Here is a 17,164-nt window from a genome sequence, read left to right as displayed (position 1 = left end):
CGATCGATGCAACATGCATTTACGGACACACACTTCTCCAGTTACAACGAAGTCCAAAAATGGATGAATGAATGGATCGCCTTGAAAGACACCGCGTTCTACCGTCGTGGGATTGCCCTGTTGCCAAAGAGATGGGAAAAAGTAGTAGAAAATGGAGGAAATTACTTTGATTAAGGTATTCATTCATCTTCCCTTCGAAACAAATCAATTTTGGAGACAAAAAAACGGCAGGAATTAAGTTCAACACCTAATATACTATATATATTTCTATATAAAATTTTGCATTATGAAGAGAGATTAAAAGAAAAATACCTTAAGCTTTTTCAGATTTTATAAGTTTTCTATGGAAATTTTAAAATAAATTTATATATATAAACTGTAGAAATGATATACTCTTTCATACAAGCAAGTATGCACGTCATTTCTGACAAATGTTCCAATAAAAATCTGAGAAATTTTTTAAAGTTATAATTTTTTAAAGTTATAAAATTTTATAAAAATTGTGAAAAATCTAAGATTTATGTAAAAAATTTGATTAGAAAATTATATAGAAAATTTTAATAAAAATTTTCAGGGATTGGATCACTAATTTTAAATTATTGTATTAATATATTTTTCAGATTTGGCGATTATGATTCATATCAAGAAAATTTTCGAAATCCAATTTGGCAGAGTGATGAAGATGATGATGACGATGATATAGTTAACTTTCGGTAAAGAAAAGAATACTTGTACATTCAGAGGCATTTCAATAAATTTTGATTCTAATTTTGATATTTTCTAGGTATCCTGAAAACAGTTTGCATTTCAGCATCGCTAGCAATCCACTCGAAATGATGTTTTTCTTTGAATCCCAAATAGATAATATGTTGAAAAATTTTTTAAAATTTAACAACACTTTTTTTGGTACGTTTATTCGATGGAAAATTTGTCGTTCTGCATGCTTCATTTGCAAATAAAGAGTTAAAGAATTTTATTCTGATTACAAAAACTTTCTATTTATAAGGATTTATTAAAATATTTTAAAGTAAAAGAATTTTTATAGATGATAAGGCCATTACAACATTACCATTTGCTGCACCTGAGAAAAATGATGATTTACGGGACAGAATGCTGAAATCAGAGCCTGATATATTCGCAGATGTACCAATCGAAAACAAAGTAGACACAGATTTAGATGGAAGGTTCTAATTTTATCTTTTCTTTAATTTTTTACTTATCTTATATAAATGCTTAATATAAGAGTGACTTATTTATAATGAGAATCGTAAATAATTTACAACATAAAACCTTTAGAAAAATATTTCAAATAAAAGTAGAGATATGTTTAAAGGGAAATAAGTAGTGATAAAATCAATTTTTCGAAGTAACATAAAACCGCCATTTTTAACATTAAAAAAAATTTTTTTAATATGATTCTTTTAGTTACTTTGAATATTAAAATAGAATTTTCATAAAAAATCAATACCATACAGTTTACAAGATATTTTGTACTTTATTTTGATATATTCAGATATGAAATATAAAATATCAGAAATTATTCGTTTTTTATAATCGTACCTTAATACTTTTTCTGCATAGAATAAAATGAGATAAATCGATTTGGTAAAAAGGAAACAAATAGTTGCTTTACAAAAAGGTTTAATCAATAAAGTGTCATCTAAAAATTCAAAGAGTCCGTCATGTGATTCAGTGTGCGTGACTCAGGATTTTACCGACTTTAATTATATGTAAAAATCAAAATCATTAGTGAGGTTTAACCTTTTTGCAATAATTACTCATGTCATTTACAATTCATATTATAGGTCACCTGTAGAATTTTCAAAAATGTGGAATAAAGAAAATATGGAAATAACAAAACCTTCCATATCAACTTTTTCAATTGGAAGATCTGTTAGAAAAGAGATTGTACGTAAAGCTGATGGAACTATTGAGAAAAAGCAAATAATCAGAGATAGTGAAGGCAATGAGGAGACAATTATTTCAAAGGAAGCAGATAACAAAGCATATGTTGTTACTATAAAAAAAGATAAAAATGGCGTTGAAACAAGATCCAAGGATTTATTTAACATGGATGAAAGTATGTACGACAGATATATTAAATTAATTAATTAAGAAATAATTAAGGAATTATGAATGAAAACATGTATAAATTATAGTTTCTAATATTGTATTCATTTAAAAATTATATACATATATTTGAAAATTAATTGTGACAAATAAGCAAATTAGCAAATTTGATTGTGTAATTATAAAAACTAGTTATAAAAGGAAATTTCTATATAAAGTTCATTGATATCGTCTACTGAGTGATGAAAAGAGTAACCAAATTTTAAAATCTACTTAAAAATGCTTTTTCATTAATTTTGAAATGCTTTAAACGATTTTTTTTCTTTTCAAGAGGTTGTATATAGATTTGACATCTAATTTTTTGTTTATATCCAAAAGTATGCAACATTATAGCTGTGTTCTGGTTGGGATGCTCACGCGCATTCATAAACTTCATTCTTCCTTCTTTTCACATATAATAATCGATAAAAATAAAATGAAGCTTACATGAAAGCAGTTTATATTTTTATAACACTCAGGATATTCATAGTCGATTCTTATATTTAAGACTGTCTTAAATACAGTCTTAAAATGTCATAAGCCAATCTGAAGATACTACTTAAAACAAGAACGGACTTCGAATACCGCCCTTAATCATACTTATTCTTGCTATAATTTAAATAATACAAAAATTTTAATTGTAGGTGAACTGAAAGACTTTAATCAAAAGTGGGAATCTTCTATAAAAGATAACATAGATGACCACAACTCAACTTCTTATCGTTTTCCATGGGAAAAGTTTTTCAGCCCCAATCCAAAATTATAGCAAGAAATAGATAAAAAAATTAGTCTTTGTTCCTAATATAGATTTAATATATCTTCTGTATGTAATATATGAATACTAAAATAAATTAATTGAATCAACAATAAAGATACTTCTTTCATAATTTCTAATCACAAAGTTTTCTTTATTTGATAGAATATACTTTATACAACATTTAATATATACACAGATGTGTTTAATAAATTTATAATTTGACAAAAAATTTTTTTTTAATTTATACAATCGAATCGTTTTGCTCAGAAATATAATATTGTAAGAAATAAATGAATTATTGTTAAGAATTTATCTGTTTTTTAATTACGTGAATCTTGAATGTTCTGATATTGATTGTAATACCATATATCGCATTTGCATTCATTTTAAATTATATCGATTTTGACAAATACGAATAAATGTTTTTGAGACAATATTCTCTTCTGAAATACACGCGGAGTATAATATTAAATATAAAATAAAAATATATAAAAATATTGATGACAATTCTTCGTATAAACAACAAATATAACTACAGATGTTATTAAACTCTATAATGCCATGTAAATGTAATCAGTATTTCCTTAAAATTTTAAATCCAGGAAATTGTCTCTTTTTAGATCACACTAAAAACAACCAGAATATCAGAAACAATCAGAATATGAGAAAAATAATAAAAGATGTGTGCATACAATAAAGCACTGAATCGAAATTACCTATAAATATATTTATATGAATAATATTATACAAGAGAACATAAAAAATAAACATGCTTTACAAATATTAATATATTGCTGTGATAGCAATATATTCAACATTTCATAAGCAGATATTTTTATTTTTTTATTACTTCGATACTTAAATAAATGTTTCACCCTGATTAATCTTAATAAATCCAGATGTCTTGTATACATTTAAATAATATTCAATACGCACACATATGCATCTATTTATACAGTAATACACATAAATGATTGTGTTTATACTGCATAGATATACATAAAATATATTACTTACAAACAAATGCACAATTTTATAATCCCCCCCCAATATTACATTATTATAAATACAGCAAAAAATAGTTTTAGATAATTTCGTACATTTGTGAGATAATATGCAGGATATCAATAAGTCTCTAAATAAATGACAATACAAATGTATGAGAAATATATCCGATAATAAAAATATCCAGAATATTTCTTTCTACAATAAAATTGGCCGTTTATATATAGCAAATATTTATAATGTTATTTAGATAATGTATCTAAATTAGTATAATTATTAATATTCGCTATTTTAGATATATATAAAGAGATAACTATAGTCACTTCTGTTCTAAACTCCTAAGATAGAACATAAAATATTTTATTCATTTTTAGTCATCTATAAAATATTATACAGAGTGTCCTGGTAAAGGTGAGCATTATTTCATGAGAGCACATACAGATTAGATAAAAATAATCCCGTAAGTTTTTATAAATTTTTTCCTACACATCATTGTCGAGATACTCGTTTCGCAAGTTAAGATTCGAAAAACATTTTTCTTAAATAATTTTTGTACTACTTTTATACAGCTTTTACGGAACAAAATTACATTTACGCACAATACGATTGATCAATCAATGAATTAAAAAAACTTGCCCATGAATACGCCTTTCCCGTTAGATAGAAAGAGATAGTAAGTGCGTTGTATCTTTTAGAATGGCAATATTTCCTTTCATTCGCGTAAGTACTTAATGAATAATTATGATTTAAAATGTAATAAAACATAATAGAAATTTATACATATTTATATGGCTCGAGTTCGCATAGTAGTATCATTCTCATAAAAAGATAGAAGATATACGCTCTCACTCTATCAACTCAATCCCCTGATTATAACTACAAGGCATATCCATGGTATATAAAATCTATGTCTAATAATTACAAATTATGAACATGGAGAGTTCAACTTATTCAAGAAAAATACTTTCCAAATCTTAACTTTGAAGATAAATATCTTGACAATGGTCGTAGAATAAAAATTTATATAGAAACTTATAGGGTTATTTTCACCTGTGTTCTTAAAACGAGATGAAAATTACAAAAGTGAGCAAATTTATTAAGTCTTGATTAATAAAATTATGTATAAATATTCTAGTAAATTTGCTAACTTTTGTAATTTTCATCTCGTTTCAAGATACACGATCAACTCTCATCTGATTAACTATCATCCTTGTGACTTTAAAACGAGAATTTGTGATCCAGTTATATTACTTTTTCCGGGACACCCTATATATACAAAGTGTCCCATTTTAATTGTCCCAGGCAAATATTTCGAAAAATTATTTGGCGCGTAGTTTAAAGGACTACATACGCGTATATAAATTCATAGAATTATTAGACCGTTAAAAGGCATTTATTTCCTATATATATTGGTTGAAATTATATAATTTTTCTTTTACATAAAATGATTCTTCTAATTATTCTGCACATAAAAGAGAAGTTACCAAAACATCAATAATATACAATATATTTTTTTATGTTAAGTGTGCCAGAATAAAATATAAAATAATAATAAGATTGAAAGACCGCTAATGTTAAACATAATATAAAATATCTTGTGAACTTCGTTTTCTTGATAACTCTATCTTAATATTTTTAACATTACTTTGAAAAATTCTAAAATATTTCTCTGTCTTTCATACATTTTTGGGATATTGCCTAGGGCAATTAAAATACTGTGTACAGGTTGTTCCAAAATCCCTAAAAATCAGGGTTGGTAAAGACTAATGTTTTTTTTTTAAGAATAAAACATATTGTGTTTCTTCTTAAATATGTTTTTAATGCTTCAAGTATGCTTCAAACAGTACTATAAAAAAACATATATTTAAAACGTATTAAAAACATCAACTAAGCATGTTTTAAACTGTTTAAAACGTGTTTAAAGCATGTTTTTTTTTACCAACCCTGCTAAAAATAGAGTACAAGAAAGTTTTTTAAAAAATTAATAAAAGTATAACGTCATTTTTTGTTTTATGAGCAGTAGTTTTCGTGACCTAATGAAAAAACAAATAAACGAAAGAATAAATAGATAAATTAGAAAAGATTAGAAGTTATAATAAATCACGGCACATATGCAATTAGATTGCAATTAACTATTCTAATTCTGTATATTATCGTATTGGTATAAATTGTAATTTGAATAATTTTCTGTAGAATCAAGCATTATTAGCAATATGTCTTTAATGATCTAAAAATTTGCATTTGTTGTATTTATGTATGAACGTTAAATCAGAATTATGTTATACATCATGTAGTATAGTATTGCACGGACATATGTACAAGATGTTTTATTCAAATGTAAATGGATCGAATATCTCGGAAAATATGAAAGGTACGAAAAAATTTTTCAGATGAAAGTTGTACAGGATGCAATTATTGAAAAATCAATAATTTACGAGATATTTCATGTTAATATGTGCCAAAATAAAATATAAGATATCTCGTAAATTATTTTTTATAATTTTCAATTTCATTAAAAAAATGGCGGTATACATGATCTTGAAAAATTGATTTTTTTTTTCAATAATTTTACTAATATTTGCGTCCCTCAAACCGTACAACTTTAATTTGAAACATTATGTATTTCCCATATTTTCCGAAATATGCAACACGTTACGTTTGAAACAAAACACTCTGTATGCATATATATATATGCAATGTATTTATTTACTGGTAGTAAATAGTAAATAATGTGAAGTATTGACACCAAGATTGATACCTAATGATATTTACATATGTGCAAAAATATGTAACATTATATTTACAATACTTAATTAAATTATTATAGATATATATCTGCATGACTCACGAATAAACAACCATCTAATAAGTTTAATTACAGATCTTGATTGAGCATTTTAATTAAAAATTTGAAAAATTACTGCATGAAATAAGAAATGGCATATACCTTTATTTAATTTTTCAAAAATCTTTCTGCATTATATATCATTCTAGCAAATTGTGGCGCGCGCTCTCTCTCTCTCTCTCTCTCTCTCTCTCTGTGTGTGTGTGTGTGTGTGTGTGTGTGTGTGTGTGTGTGTGTGTGTGCGCTGCAAAAAAAACATTAAACTTTACATTTTCATATAGTTTCTTTATATATATTTATATTATTTATAATTTTATTATCAATTTCATACCTTATTAATGTTCTATTCAATGTCTGTGGATAAGTTAAAAATATCGATAAAATATGAAATATATTGGAATAAATTATAATAGAATAATACTTATATATTATTACATTATTTGCATATAATTTAAGACATTTCATATAAATTTTTGGAACAATATACACATCTTCAATTATTTGCAACTTTTACAATGTTAATTATAGCTACACTAAACAGATTTCAAATGTAGCATAGAAACGTTTACCATTAGTTCGCGATACTACATTAAATTTTGCTTTTGTCATCCATTAATACACTAATGCAGTGTACCTACCACAATAATCATTAATTAATATGTTTACAATTACTCTTGGCCAAAGCCTTCCGTTTCTTCGATTGCGTAATTCAGTTTTTCTACTAATTGGTCGTAACTTTTGTAAGGTGGTAAATCTAATCTGTTGAAACAGGTATGTGATCTTGGTAGCCAAGTATCTTTGCCAAATTTCTCTATACAAAATCTTTGTGGCCCATTACTACCTGTAATACAATATAGCACAAAATTCATATTATTATTAAACTTTCTTAATTATCAATTCATTGTTTAAATCAGTAAATAATAATATTGATCAATTCATGTTGAATTAATCTTTTTATGAATTGTATCTACATTTATAAAATAAAATATATGACACACACACGTACCCAGGATTGGGTAGTGTCCAGTTAAAAAGATAAAAAGTTAAGTTAAAAGTTAAATAATTTTAACTTGACCTTCAGTTACATTTTAGATTCTTAATTTTTAACTTAATGTAGTTACATTTTATCGGCAATTACTATTAACTTTTAATTTCACTTTTTTGAAGTTAGTCTTGCCATAAATAAATACGTCGCGAAACATCGTGCGCCTACATAAAAGTAACTTTACATTATGGGCCGGTCTCACCAACTCCGATTAATTTATAGCATTTTTCATAGTATTTGAAGAAACATTCAGGAAACTAATTCTAAAATTCTAATTCCTATTCTTAATAAATATATTTCTAAATAAAGTGTATATTTGTTATTTCAATTATTTGTAAAACTAAAATTCTGAAATCATGAAGCGAAACACATTTAATTTTTAACTTTTCAATTATTTTCTTTTTATTAACTTAATTTTTAATTCAGTTGATTTCATTATGGATTAACTCTTGTATCTTAACTAACATAAGTATAATTTTCACAATTAAATTTAAAACCTGACTTAGTTTAAAAAAAATAAGTTTGTCTCTTTAAAACTTACCCATTAGTTCAGCAAATCCACCAACAGGTACACGGCAAGTACCAGTTACAAACTGCAATAATCTAGCTCTTTTTTCGCTATCTGTTCTTGTTACAAACTAAAATGCAAAGAATACATATTTGAACTTGACCTTGTCTAAAACAATAAAGTTTGATATAACATTAAGAATATTGTACCTGCCAAAACCACAGAATCTGTTTGCTGTTACGAGTATAATGTCTATAAATAGTATTGCGTTGCCAGTCTTCAACGTCTATTTCTTGCATACCGCAAAGCATGAGCTCTAACTCACGTTCATCGAAATATTTGAGCCATTCAAGTGGCACAACCGAATTGAAACCTTCTAAAAATGCTTTAGTTTGCTCCTCTATACCTCTTGTCATCCTCCATTCTGTCATCAACCTGTTGAATATTCACAAATAAAAACGTATTTCTTATAACAAATTCTCTTATAGCGATTGAGCACATTAATGCGCACTAATGTATCCAATCGAATTTGCTACTACAAATACATGCATACATACACAGATTATTGTATTAATAAAAAAGTGACATTTCAAAATTAGCAACTTTTCAGTTGCATTTTTTAAATTCTGAAACGTTTTATAATTAGGATAGCAAATATGCAATTTCTATAACTTTATTCTCTTCCTACACATGTTATACTTTCAATCATAATGTATTTTTTAAAACTATCATGAATTTTTAAAATTCGAACATTGCAATCCTAGTATAGTGTAAAGAATTTCACCCATTTTCTTTTCATAAGAGTTTTGGACATCCAGTGATCAATTATACAGGGTATCCCAGTTTACTTGACCACATCAAATATTTCTTGAACAGTGCATTTTAGGGAAAAATGCTTTAGACAAAAGTTTTGTGACTTCGAGGGGGACATAAGATGATTGATAACATTTGTTCTTTGAGGATCCAAACCTATTTTTTTTTAAATGCTATCATTATCTATAAAATTTTATATGATTAATGTGTGATCGAACGCGATAGTCTAAAATGGACGAAGTTCTTTCATCAGAGTTTTGATACTTTTTTATATAAGCAAAAATCTAGAAATACGTAATTTTTCTACAAAAATATATTAGTCTCTATAGGGTCAATTCCATGATTTCAAATTTTCTTTCACCTCAAAAATGTTAATTTTTTATTTATGTCACTTTTCTATCAATGCAATAATATACGCACTCGTGCAATAATATACGCACGTAGGTTCTTTCTTATTTTTTTTTATGATTTTCTATATTACAATCATCTTTGTTACAAAGAGATGTACCTAATGTAATCTTCCTTATTGTCTTCACCTACTCTAACTTTATCACCACCTTCCTTTAATTCGTGATGTATCACTTGACCAAGAATCTCAAAATCCACGCTATAATATAATTCTAGGCCACATTCATCGATATTATTTTCTTTTATCCATACGAGAGATTTGTAGAATTCCGGATCAATAGATTCTATATCCTTCATTACTAATTTTTTATTCAACATGCGCTTATAAAACGGCATTGTAAATCCACTATATATAAATCGGCCGTGATAAAGAGCCTGAAAAAATAAAAAAATATAATGATTTTCATATAATATAGTACGAAAAAAGAACATGAACCATTATCTACAAATAGAAAAAACATACCATTGCAATAAATCTTCCTATAAACTTGAAATATTGTAAATGATCCGGATTAACGTATGATGCTGGGTTTATTTGTAAACTATAATTACTTTTATTGGCATACTCAAATAGGCAATACATCGGATTTAAAACTTCGTGGCTTAATAAGAAAAACCACTCCCTGAAAATTAGAATTATTTAACTTCTCCATGACAACTGAGAATGAGCACTACATAAATGAGCTTTAATACTGTAGCTTTTCGTACAAAGTGGATGTGTAACTCGAAACATCTCTTTACTAATAAGTTTCTTATTATATATTTGTATATCATACCTAGATACACCTCCATAATCTAGTCCCTCTTCTCCTTTAAATATTATATATAATCGTCGTCTTAGTGCAAAGGCTTCCGCGTTCATTATTTGATGGTAAGAATCTTCGAATAATGTTTGCCGACTAACGCTAATCTTAATATGATTAGGCAGGGCATTAGTCTGGCACAAAAATCGGAATTGAGACAATTTCCATCGGAATGACCTTTCGTATGCCCTCGGAACGCGATATACACCTTTTGGGCTGTACAAGGCAAATAGAATATGTAGTTATAACTTTTTTTTATTTTACACTGTAGCCGTATTCTGGTATATACACCGCCAGTACTGAAAATCTATAGTGCACGTCACTTATACTATAGATTTTCAGTATTGGCAGAGTATACCGGAACATGACATGTTAAGTTTGACCAGGGCTGGGTAAAATGCCTTTCGAATTCCATTTAAAATACTAATTGTAAAATACTTTTAAAAAATGTATTTAAAATGCAAAATGCAAAATAGGTTTTTCGAATCCATTTTAAATGTAAAATGGATAAATAGGTATTTTAAATGGTTTTCGAATGCAAAAATGGTTTTTCTTGCCATAGCGGAAAAAAATTTTTACGAAAAAGTACAGCACAACTATCTAGAGATAAGATCTTAGAAATTCTTAATTTTTCGTAGATATTCGTAGTGAGACATAAAGTGAGATTTGTTTGTCTCAAAAATCCCTAGTTTTTCGTAAATATTCGTATGTAAGACGTAAAATGGCATTGTTTGTGGGTGGAGGATTTTTTGGTTTTTCAAACAAATAACACTACTTTACGTCCCACTACAAATATCTACGGAAAACTAAGAATTTCTAAGATCTTATTTCAATCTATATAGTTTTTTGTAAAAACTTTCCGCCAAGATGGTATAAATTGCATAAAAGTATTTTACGTTTGAAATCCATTTTCAACATAATTTGAAGCCCTGACTACAATATTATAAATAAAGTATTTCTCACGGGAATATTTTAAATTTTTTAATATTATAATTTGGAAATGGGACCGTTTACTTGAATAAATCAAATTAATATGAAAAGCGCCGGTTACGGTCAAAATTAGATGTTAAGTAATATACATTTTTAGAAATGTATATAGTATTTTACATAATGCAGGAACATTCATTTTTTATTAAGAGATATTTAATCAATATTTATGGACTCTCTATTTGGAATTAATTTTCTCTTTACAGTTCAATTTGCAGTTTATTTGAATATTCATAAAAATCTTCGGTTAATCATGGGACTTAGTTCTTTTTATACATCAATAATTCTAGGGAAAATTTGTGAAAACATAGAAAAACCATTTACCTATTTTATGAATGGTTAAATGATAGACAAGATTCCATTTCAAATGTAAAATGCTATTTCCATTTTAAATACATATTTAAAATGGAACTATTTTTAATATTACCCAGCCCTGAGTTTGACACAATATATTTGACACTAACCCTTTGGGTGCACCTGGTCTTGGATCCTGAAACGTAGTCGTTCGAGTGTTGTGATCCACAAAATATCGAACTCCATCTTCCGTCAATCGTATTTCCCAGCCATCCGGCAACGGTGGCTCATCCATTCCAGTCTCTTGACCTTGAGTTCGAGGATCCTCCCATTGCGTAGTACGGTTTTTATGATTTACATAATAAACTCTTCCTTCTGGTTGTTTCCGTTTTTCCCAACCTGCCGGTAATGGTCCCAGAGCATCATCATCATCTACCATGGATGTCGATGGACCAACAGAAGCTTGATTACTGTGAGCCTATAATAAAATAATACAACAATCCAATCAGTACAAATGCTATAATAAAATAATACAACAATCCAATCAGTACAAATCTGATTTAGTGTTTTCTTATGTTAAAATAACTCAAATAAAAGTGTTAATTTTTCTATTACTTAATAGAACAATCATCGTTTTTTATCTTATTTAGACAACTATTGGCGAACACAATCATTTATTATGTGCGACATTATATTCTTTTATTTATAATATTATTCTTCTTTTCATATTCTTCTTTTCATATTATTTGTTATGTTATCTATTATTAAAGATGACCACATTAAAATCAAAATGTTTGATTTTGCTATTAATGTATATTTACAAACTTTATACCAGCACAATCAATTAGTGATTACCTTAACTTTTAATCTACTGAGTCTTTAAATTATTTTGTTTTAATTTGTTTAATCAGTCTAGTTACCTGAGGATAAAGAAATCTTTGATTGCCTTGTTGTACGACATATTGCCTTTCACCTTGCCAATGTTGGAAATGTTGTAACCTTTCTGTATTTGGCCTTTGCCACGTGGTACTTCTTGTATTATGATCCACATAATAAATTCTACCTCTTGGATCTCGACGAACTTCCCAACCAGGAGGCAAAGGCTGTGGTCTCTCCCAAGACGTGCTTCGAGTATTGTGATCAACATAATATCTAATAGCATAACAGATATATGATAGAGATAATATCTAATAGCTTGAGAGATATAAGATAGAAATAATTACCTTCTTCCATATAAATCATATCTCATTTCCCAACCAGGCGGCAAGGGTTCTTCGGAATGGTTGATATCTTCAGTAAGCACTATGGAAGATCCTGGTTGTGTCACAGATTGTCCAGGCACAGATGCAGCAATAGATTGACTTGAAGCTGTGGTCTGTGGAATTCGTGGTACACTGGAACGAGAATCTGGTAGCGCAACAGGAGATATATGTTCCACAATAGGAATTGTTCGTCCATCGGGAATTACTGCTGATTGTTCTGATCGAAATATTACAGCACGATTATCCGTCAGTGGAACATTTGCATTTTGCTGACTACGCGAAACTCCGCATAGATCTAGATGCGATGCTGTACTTATTGATTGTTCTACCCGCGGAGTTCGCAACTCCTCTTGCGGGCGAACATTCGTGGATTGTTCCGACTGTTGTCTTGTCGCACGTAAATCTTCACGAACATTTGACGATTGCTCGGGTTGCCTTATTCCTCGTAAATCCTCGGCTACACGAATGTTTGCAGATTGTTCTAATTGTTGTCTCATTCCGCGTTGATCCTCATTTGTCATACTCGTTCTTCGAATATTTGCCGGTTGATCCTGTTGTCTCTGACACAACAGATCGTCTGGATCCAAAGGAATATTATTCACCAATTGTTCCAAACGTGCCATTACACGGCCGTCTGCGACAATCGATTGCTCTAACCGCAGGGCACTAGCACTGCCACATGTATCCACATGCGACGATGCTTTCGCATCTGTCTGAGAAGCACTGGAACTGTCCATATTAGGAAGCATAGATTGATCTTGTCGCGGAATCACACGGACATCCGCGCAAATCTGTTGTCCGGATATCGAGGAAGATTGTTCTGATCGCGGCGGGCCACGTGAATCCGACTTGACAATTGCAGATTGATCCACGTTGCTGTTATTGCTCCATGTACACGCTCGGCCATCCGATGAATTAGCCGATGCCAACGATAGCTCTTTAATGGCCGATCTACCTGCGAAAGTTCGTACATCTGTGGCATGCCGATTTCCTGGTGACACCATAGATTTATCTGTCATTGGAATCGCGTGTCCGTTCACTAAAATACTTGTGGAAACGCTGCTACTATTAGCGCTACTACCGACATTGCCACCCAATGTACCATCTGTATTCGAGATTGTAGTAGAAAGTCCAACATTTTTGTTGCTGTTTGCTTGACTGTTTCCACCACTATAATTGGAACTAAGGTGAATGTTTGTCAAACCACGATATATAGATGGTGCGAGATTCTCTGAGCTATGTAATCTCATGCGCGCACGCACTCCACCATTGAGAATGCTTCGGTTATTGACTGTATCATTTGTGGCACCTAAAATGATACAATTTGAATAGGAAAAAAAAAAAAGAAAATTGTGGTAACATATATTCTTTCAATCTCTTTTAACACCTTCTATGCCAGGCTAATTTTAACCGAATTTGACTTCACCATCATGTTGCTTAGGTTGCACGTCGGTATTTTTATTTGCATTTGTTTTTATGTATTAAATAACATATATATTTCATAATGATTGATAAAATACAAAAATTATTATTAAGAAGATAGTCTAACGTACTAGAAGATAGTCTAACGCACTAATATATTGCATTATACAGTATAATTATGTATATCAACAATTATTTCATAATTATGTTTCTTTTTACAGCCAAAATATCAAACGGCTTAAATAGTAAGTCCATTGTGATCTTAGATGATCTACGCGGCATGGAAAGTGTTAAACAAACTTCCATTATAGATGTTAAAACATTATTTTCGAAGTTTTTTGTATATTGATCACTGTAATATTATTCTTACCATCAGATTGTATTTGGCAAGATGGTTCAATAACATTTACTGACATCTCATTAGTAGTATCGATTCTAAGTCCATCAAATACCGTGATCAATTCGCCAACTTTGCACAGTTGAGAATCATGCTTGCTCTCACTCATTAAGTCAAATGTTAATTCTAAATTTTCTAATTTTCCATTATAATGCGATAACACTTGGAACAGATTTATTCGTTTTTCTCCTATTAATGTATCTTTGCGAAATGTACTATGGTCAAGTAATCGGAAGTGCAACTGAGAATATGGTGTAACAAGTATAGTAAATTCTTCGTTCCATTTCGGTTGATATGTAGACTTTGATACTTCTGTTTTACGAGGACTTTTATCATCGACTGAAAATTCTATATATGGATTAGGCTTTAAAAAGGTTGAACTTCTCAATATTGCTGCTTCAACTGAAATAATCGAATATCATTATTAATACAAAGAAAACAATTATACAGCCTTGATTGCACTATATCAATTTACAATTTAATAAAATTTTTAATTTTACAGAAATAAAATACTGAATATAAAAAATATTTTTTTAAAGATGTAAATAATATATATAATTATTTTACATTTATTTTATATTTTATTAAGTAGATTATGTTCATATAACAAAACATCACGAAACAAAACATGTAACAAAAGAAAATATTTAATTAACAGTTAATAAGTAAATATAATTTCATAAAGATAAAAAAACATTTGATTGAAGATGATACATAATATAAGAACAGAATTTAGAATAAAAAGCAACAATGGTAGTTTATATAATAATGCTATAAATTTTTTTTCTTTGCGCTTCTTTTTCACCGTGCGATTCTTTTAGAAATAAACAAATCTTTTAAAAACAAGTCTTTTAAAAATTCTGGTACAATTATATTCCTTTTGATAAAACAGAATATTCACAATAAATATAGGTTAAAGATATTCTTTTTCATCTCGATAGTCTTGTTCCATAGATACAACTTACTTGTAATGCTCAATTGGTGAAAACCAGGAGATGCTGCATCTTCCTCGCAATGAGACATTGTAAAAAATTTATTGCAATATAAGGTGACTACTTTAAAGAATTCATAATATTCTCACTCTCTTGTGATATCTGCAATGTGCGCACAATAGGTTCTAGAAGTACAGTTTACTATAAAGATTAACTATATTTGATATCAACTGGTAAACAATTACATATCTACATGTAATTTGCTGCATGCATACACACACACACGCGCGCGCGCGCGCGCACACACACCACACACACACGCACACATAAACATATATATATGTATATATAGTAGTAAAGAAAATTAATCATTTGAAAAAATATAATTGTACTTTTGTTATTTCGAAGAACAATGTAATCAGTAATTATATAATACATTCAATCTAATCTTGTCTTAACACATGCAACAAACTCAAGTACACAAAAGTGAAGAGAATTTGAAAAAGTATGCAGACATAAATTTCTTGATCACTATGTCGTTATGTACACGACAACTTTACACTGAACTTTATATACGACCAATTTTTTTCCAATTGAAATTATTTACGTAAAAGGTATATACAAGGAATTATTCACCAAGGCTTTACAACACAAGTCATCGACGTGGTGTCATTCCACGAGCTGCGAACTCGTCTATATGTAACATTGTATGTTAGCTATCAATATTGGCAAATACGAACCGAAATTGGTGTCTCCGATCGCTCACGATATCTTGAGCACCGATCCGCTGTCCATTACACACTGAATTAACGATCTTATCGCGGCAAGGACAAATGGAAATATTCAAGATTTGCGTTATCAAACCTCGCTATCGGTCGGTCACCATCTTTTTATACGTCAAATGTATTCTTTTTATGTATCATGCAAGAGTGTAACTGCAGTCATTGCAGATGATCATAATTGAAAATAGCTCAACGATTCGACGGATCTTCATGTGAAATTACATACGAGCTATGTCGAGTTATATTTTCACTAGTGTGACATTACAGCACACGCACTTGATCACACAAATCAGTCGTAGCACTACGGATATTAACTAGTAACTTTCTATTGAGTTATCTCAATTTCGGCGATGCGTGTAAACAAATACATGATATGTGTACTTAATTAATCTTTTTTATAGATATTGTACCAATTTAATGCATCAGTCTTTAAATATATGTTGAAATTAAGATAATTTAATAGAAAGTTACTACTTTCTAAAAGGGGTCTTTGACACCGAGCGCCGATTGGTGAAAAACCGGTTATGGGGGTAAATTTTACTCCCATCGCCCACTTTCCACCAATCAGAGCTTGGTGTCAAAACCATAGACATATAAGATAGACCCAGCATCCATGGGTGCGTTCAGCAGAACGTTTGTTTTGCAACTGTTGTAAGTTTCCTTCGCGCTAATTGGATCATACTTTTAGATCTAGAAGAATGGCTGCGTTCAGCAGAACGTTTGTTTTGCAACTGTTGGAAGTTTCCTTCGCGCTAATTGGATCATACTTTTAGATCTAGAAGAATGGTCCTATCT

The 17,164-nt window shown here is 29.3% G+C and overlaps 3 protein-coding genes across 6 annotated transcripts in view; 1 reads left to right on the top strand and 2 right to left on the bottom strand.

Annotated features, from left to right (window-relative positions):
• LOC108725831 (uncharacterized) overlaps positions 1 to 2,936 on the top strand; it is a 4,666-nt gene extending 1,730 nt beyond the window's left edge. Inside the window, exons 2-6 of the mRNA XM_018453076.1 lie at positions 621 to 713; positions 785 to 906; positions 1,046 to 1,184; positions 1,806 to 2,080; positions 2,754 to 2,936. Coding sequence (XP_018308578.1) covers positions 621 to 713; positions 785 to 906; positions 1,046 to 1,184; positions 1,806 to 2,080; positions 2,754 to 2,875 — 751 coding nt within the window. The 3' untranslated portion in view covers positions 2,876 to 2,936. The remainder of the gene's footprint in view (positions 1 to 620; positions 714 to 784; positions 907 to 1,045; positions 1,185 to 1,805; positions 2,081 to 2,753) is intronic.
• Positions 1 to 9,632, bottom strand: part of cta (Guanine nucleotide-binding protein subunit alpha cta) — a 24,027-nt gene extending 14,395 nt beyond the window's left edge. For both annotated transcript variants that reach the window (XM_018453073.1, XM_018453075.1), the window contains exon 1: positions 9,619 to 9,632. The gene's annotated coding sequence lies outside the window, so the exon portion shown is untranslated. The remainder of the gene's footprint in view (positions 1 to 9,618) is intronic.
• Positions 7,250 to 16,633, bottom strand: Su(dx) (Suppressor of deltex). Of its 3 annotated transcripts, none has more exons than XM_018453071.1 (12): positions 16,328 to 16,633; positions 15,621 to 15,772; positions 14,629 to 15,057; positions 12,798 to 14,145; positions 12,495 to 12,726; positions 11,745 to 12,052; positions 10,267 to 10,509; positions 9,954 to 10,113; positions 9,591 to 9,865; positions 8,479 to 8,704; positions 8,303 to 8,399; positions 7,250 to 7,557 (listed from the first exon to the last, which is right to left on the bottom strand). In XM_018453071.1, the coding sequence occupies exons 2-12, from the start codon at positions 15,676 to 15,678 to the stop codon at positions 7,385 to 7,387; spliced, it is 3,549 nt and encodes a 1,182-aa protein (XP_018308573.1). In that variant the 5' UTR covers positions 15,679 to 15,772; positions 16,328 to 16,633; the 3' UTR covers positions 7,250 to 7,384. The 3 variants fall into 3 exon arrangements, with proteins under 3 accessions (XP_018308573.1, XP_018308572.1, XP_018308574.1); XM_018453070.1 differs by having other exon boundaries at positions 15,621 to 15,749; XM_018453072.1 differs by lacking the exon at positions 16,328 to 16,633 and adding an exon at positions 16,224 to 16,268 and having other exon boundaries at positions 15,621 to 15,749.
• Between the last annotated feature and the right edge of the window lie 531 nt (positions 16,634 to 17,164).

Source organism: Mycetomoellerius zeteki, unplaced genomic scaffold, assembly GCF_001594055.1.
Source record: "Mycetomoellerius zeteki isolate Tzet28-1 unplaced genomic scaffold, Tzet1.0 scaffold364, whole genome shotgun sequence".
In the NCBI taxonomy this organism is placed as follows: Eukaryota; Metazoa; Arthropoda; class Insecta; order Hymenoptera; family Formicidae; genus Mycetomoellerius; species Mycetomoellerius zeteki.
This window is presented reverse-complemented; position numbering and strand designations above follow the sequence as displayed.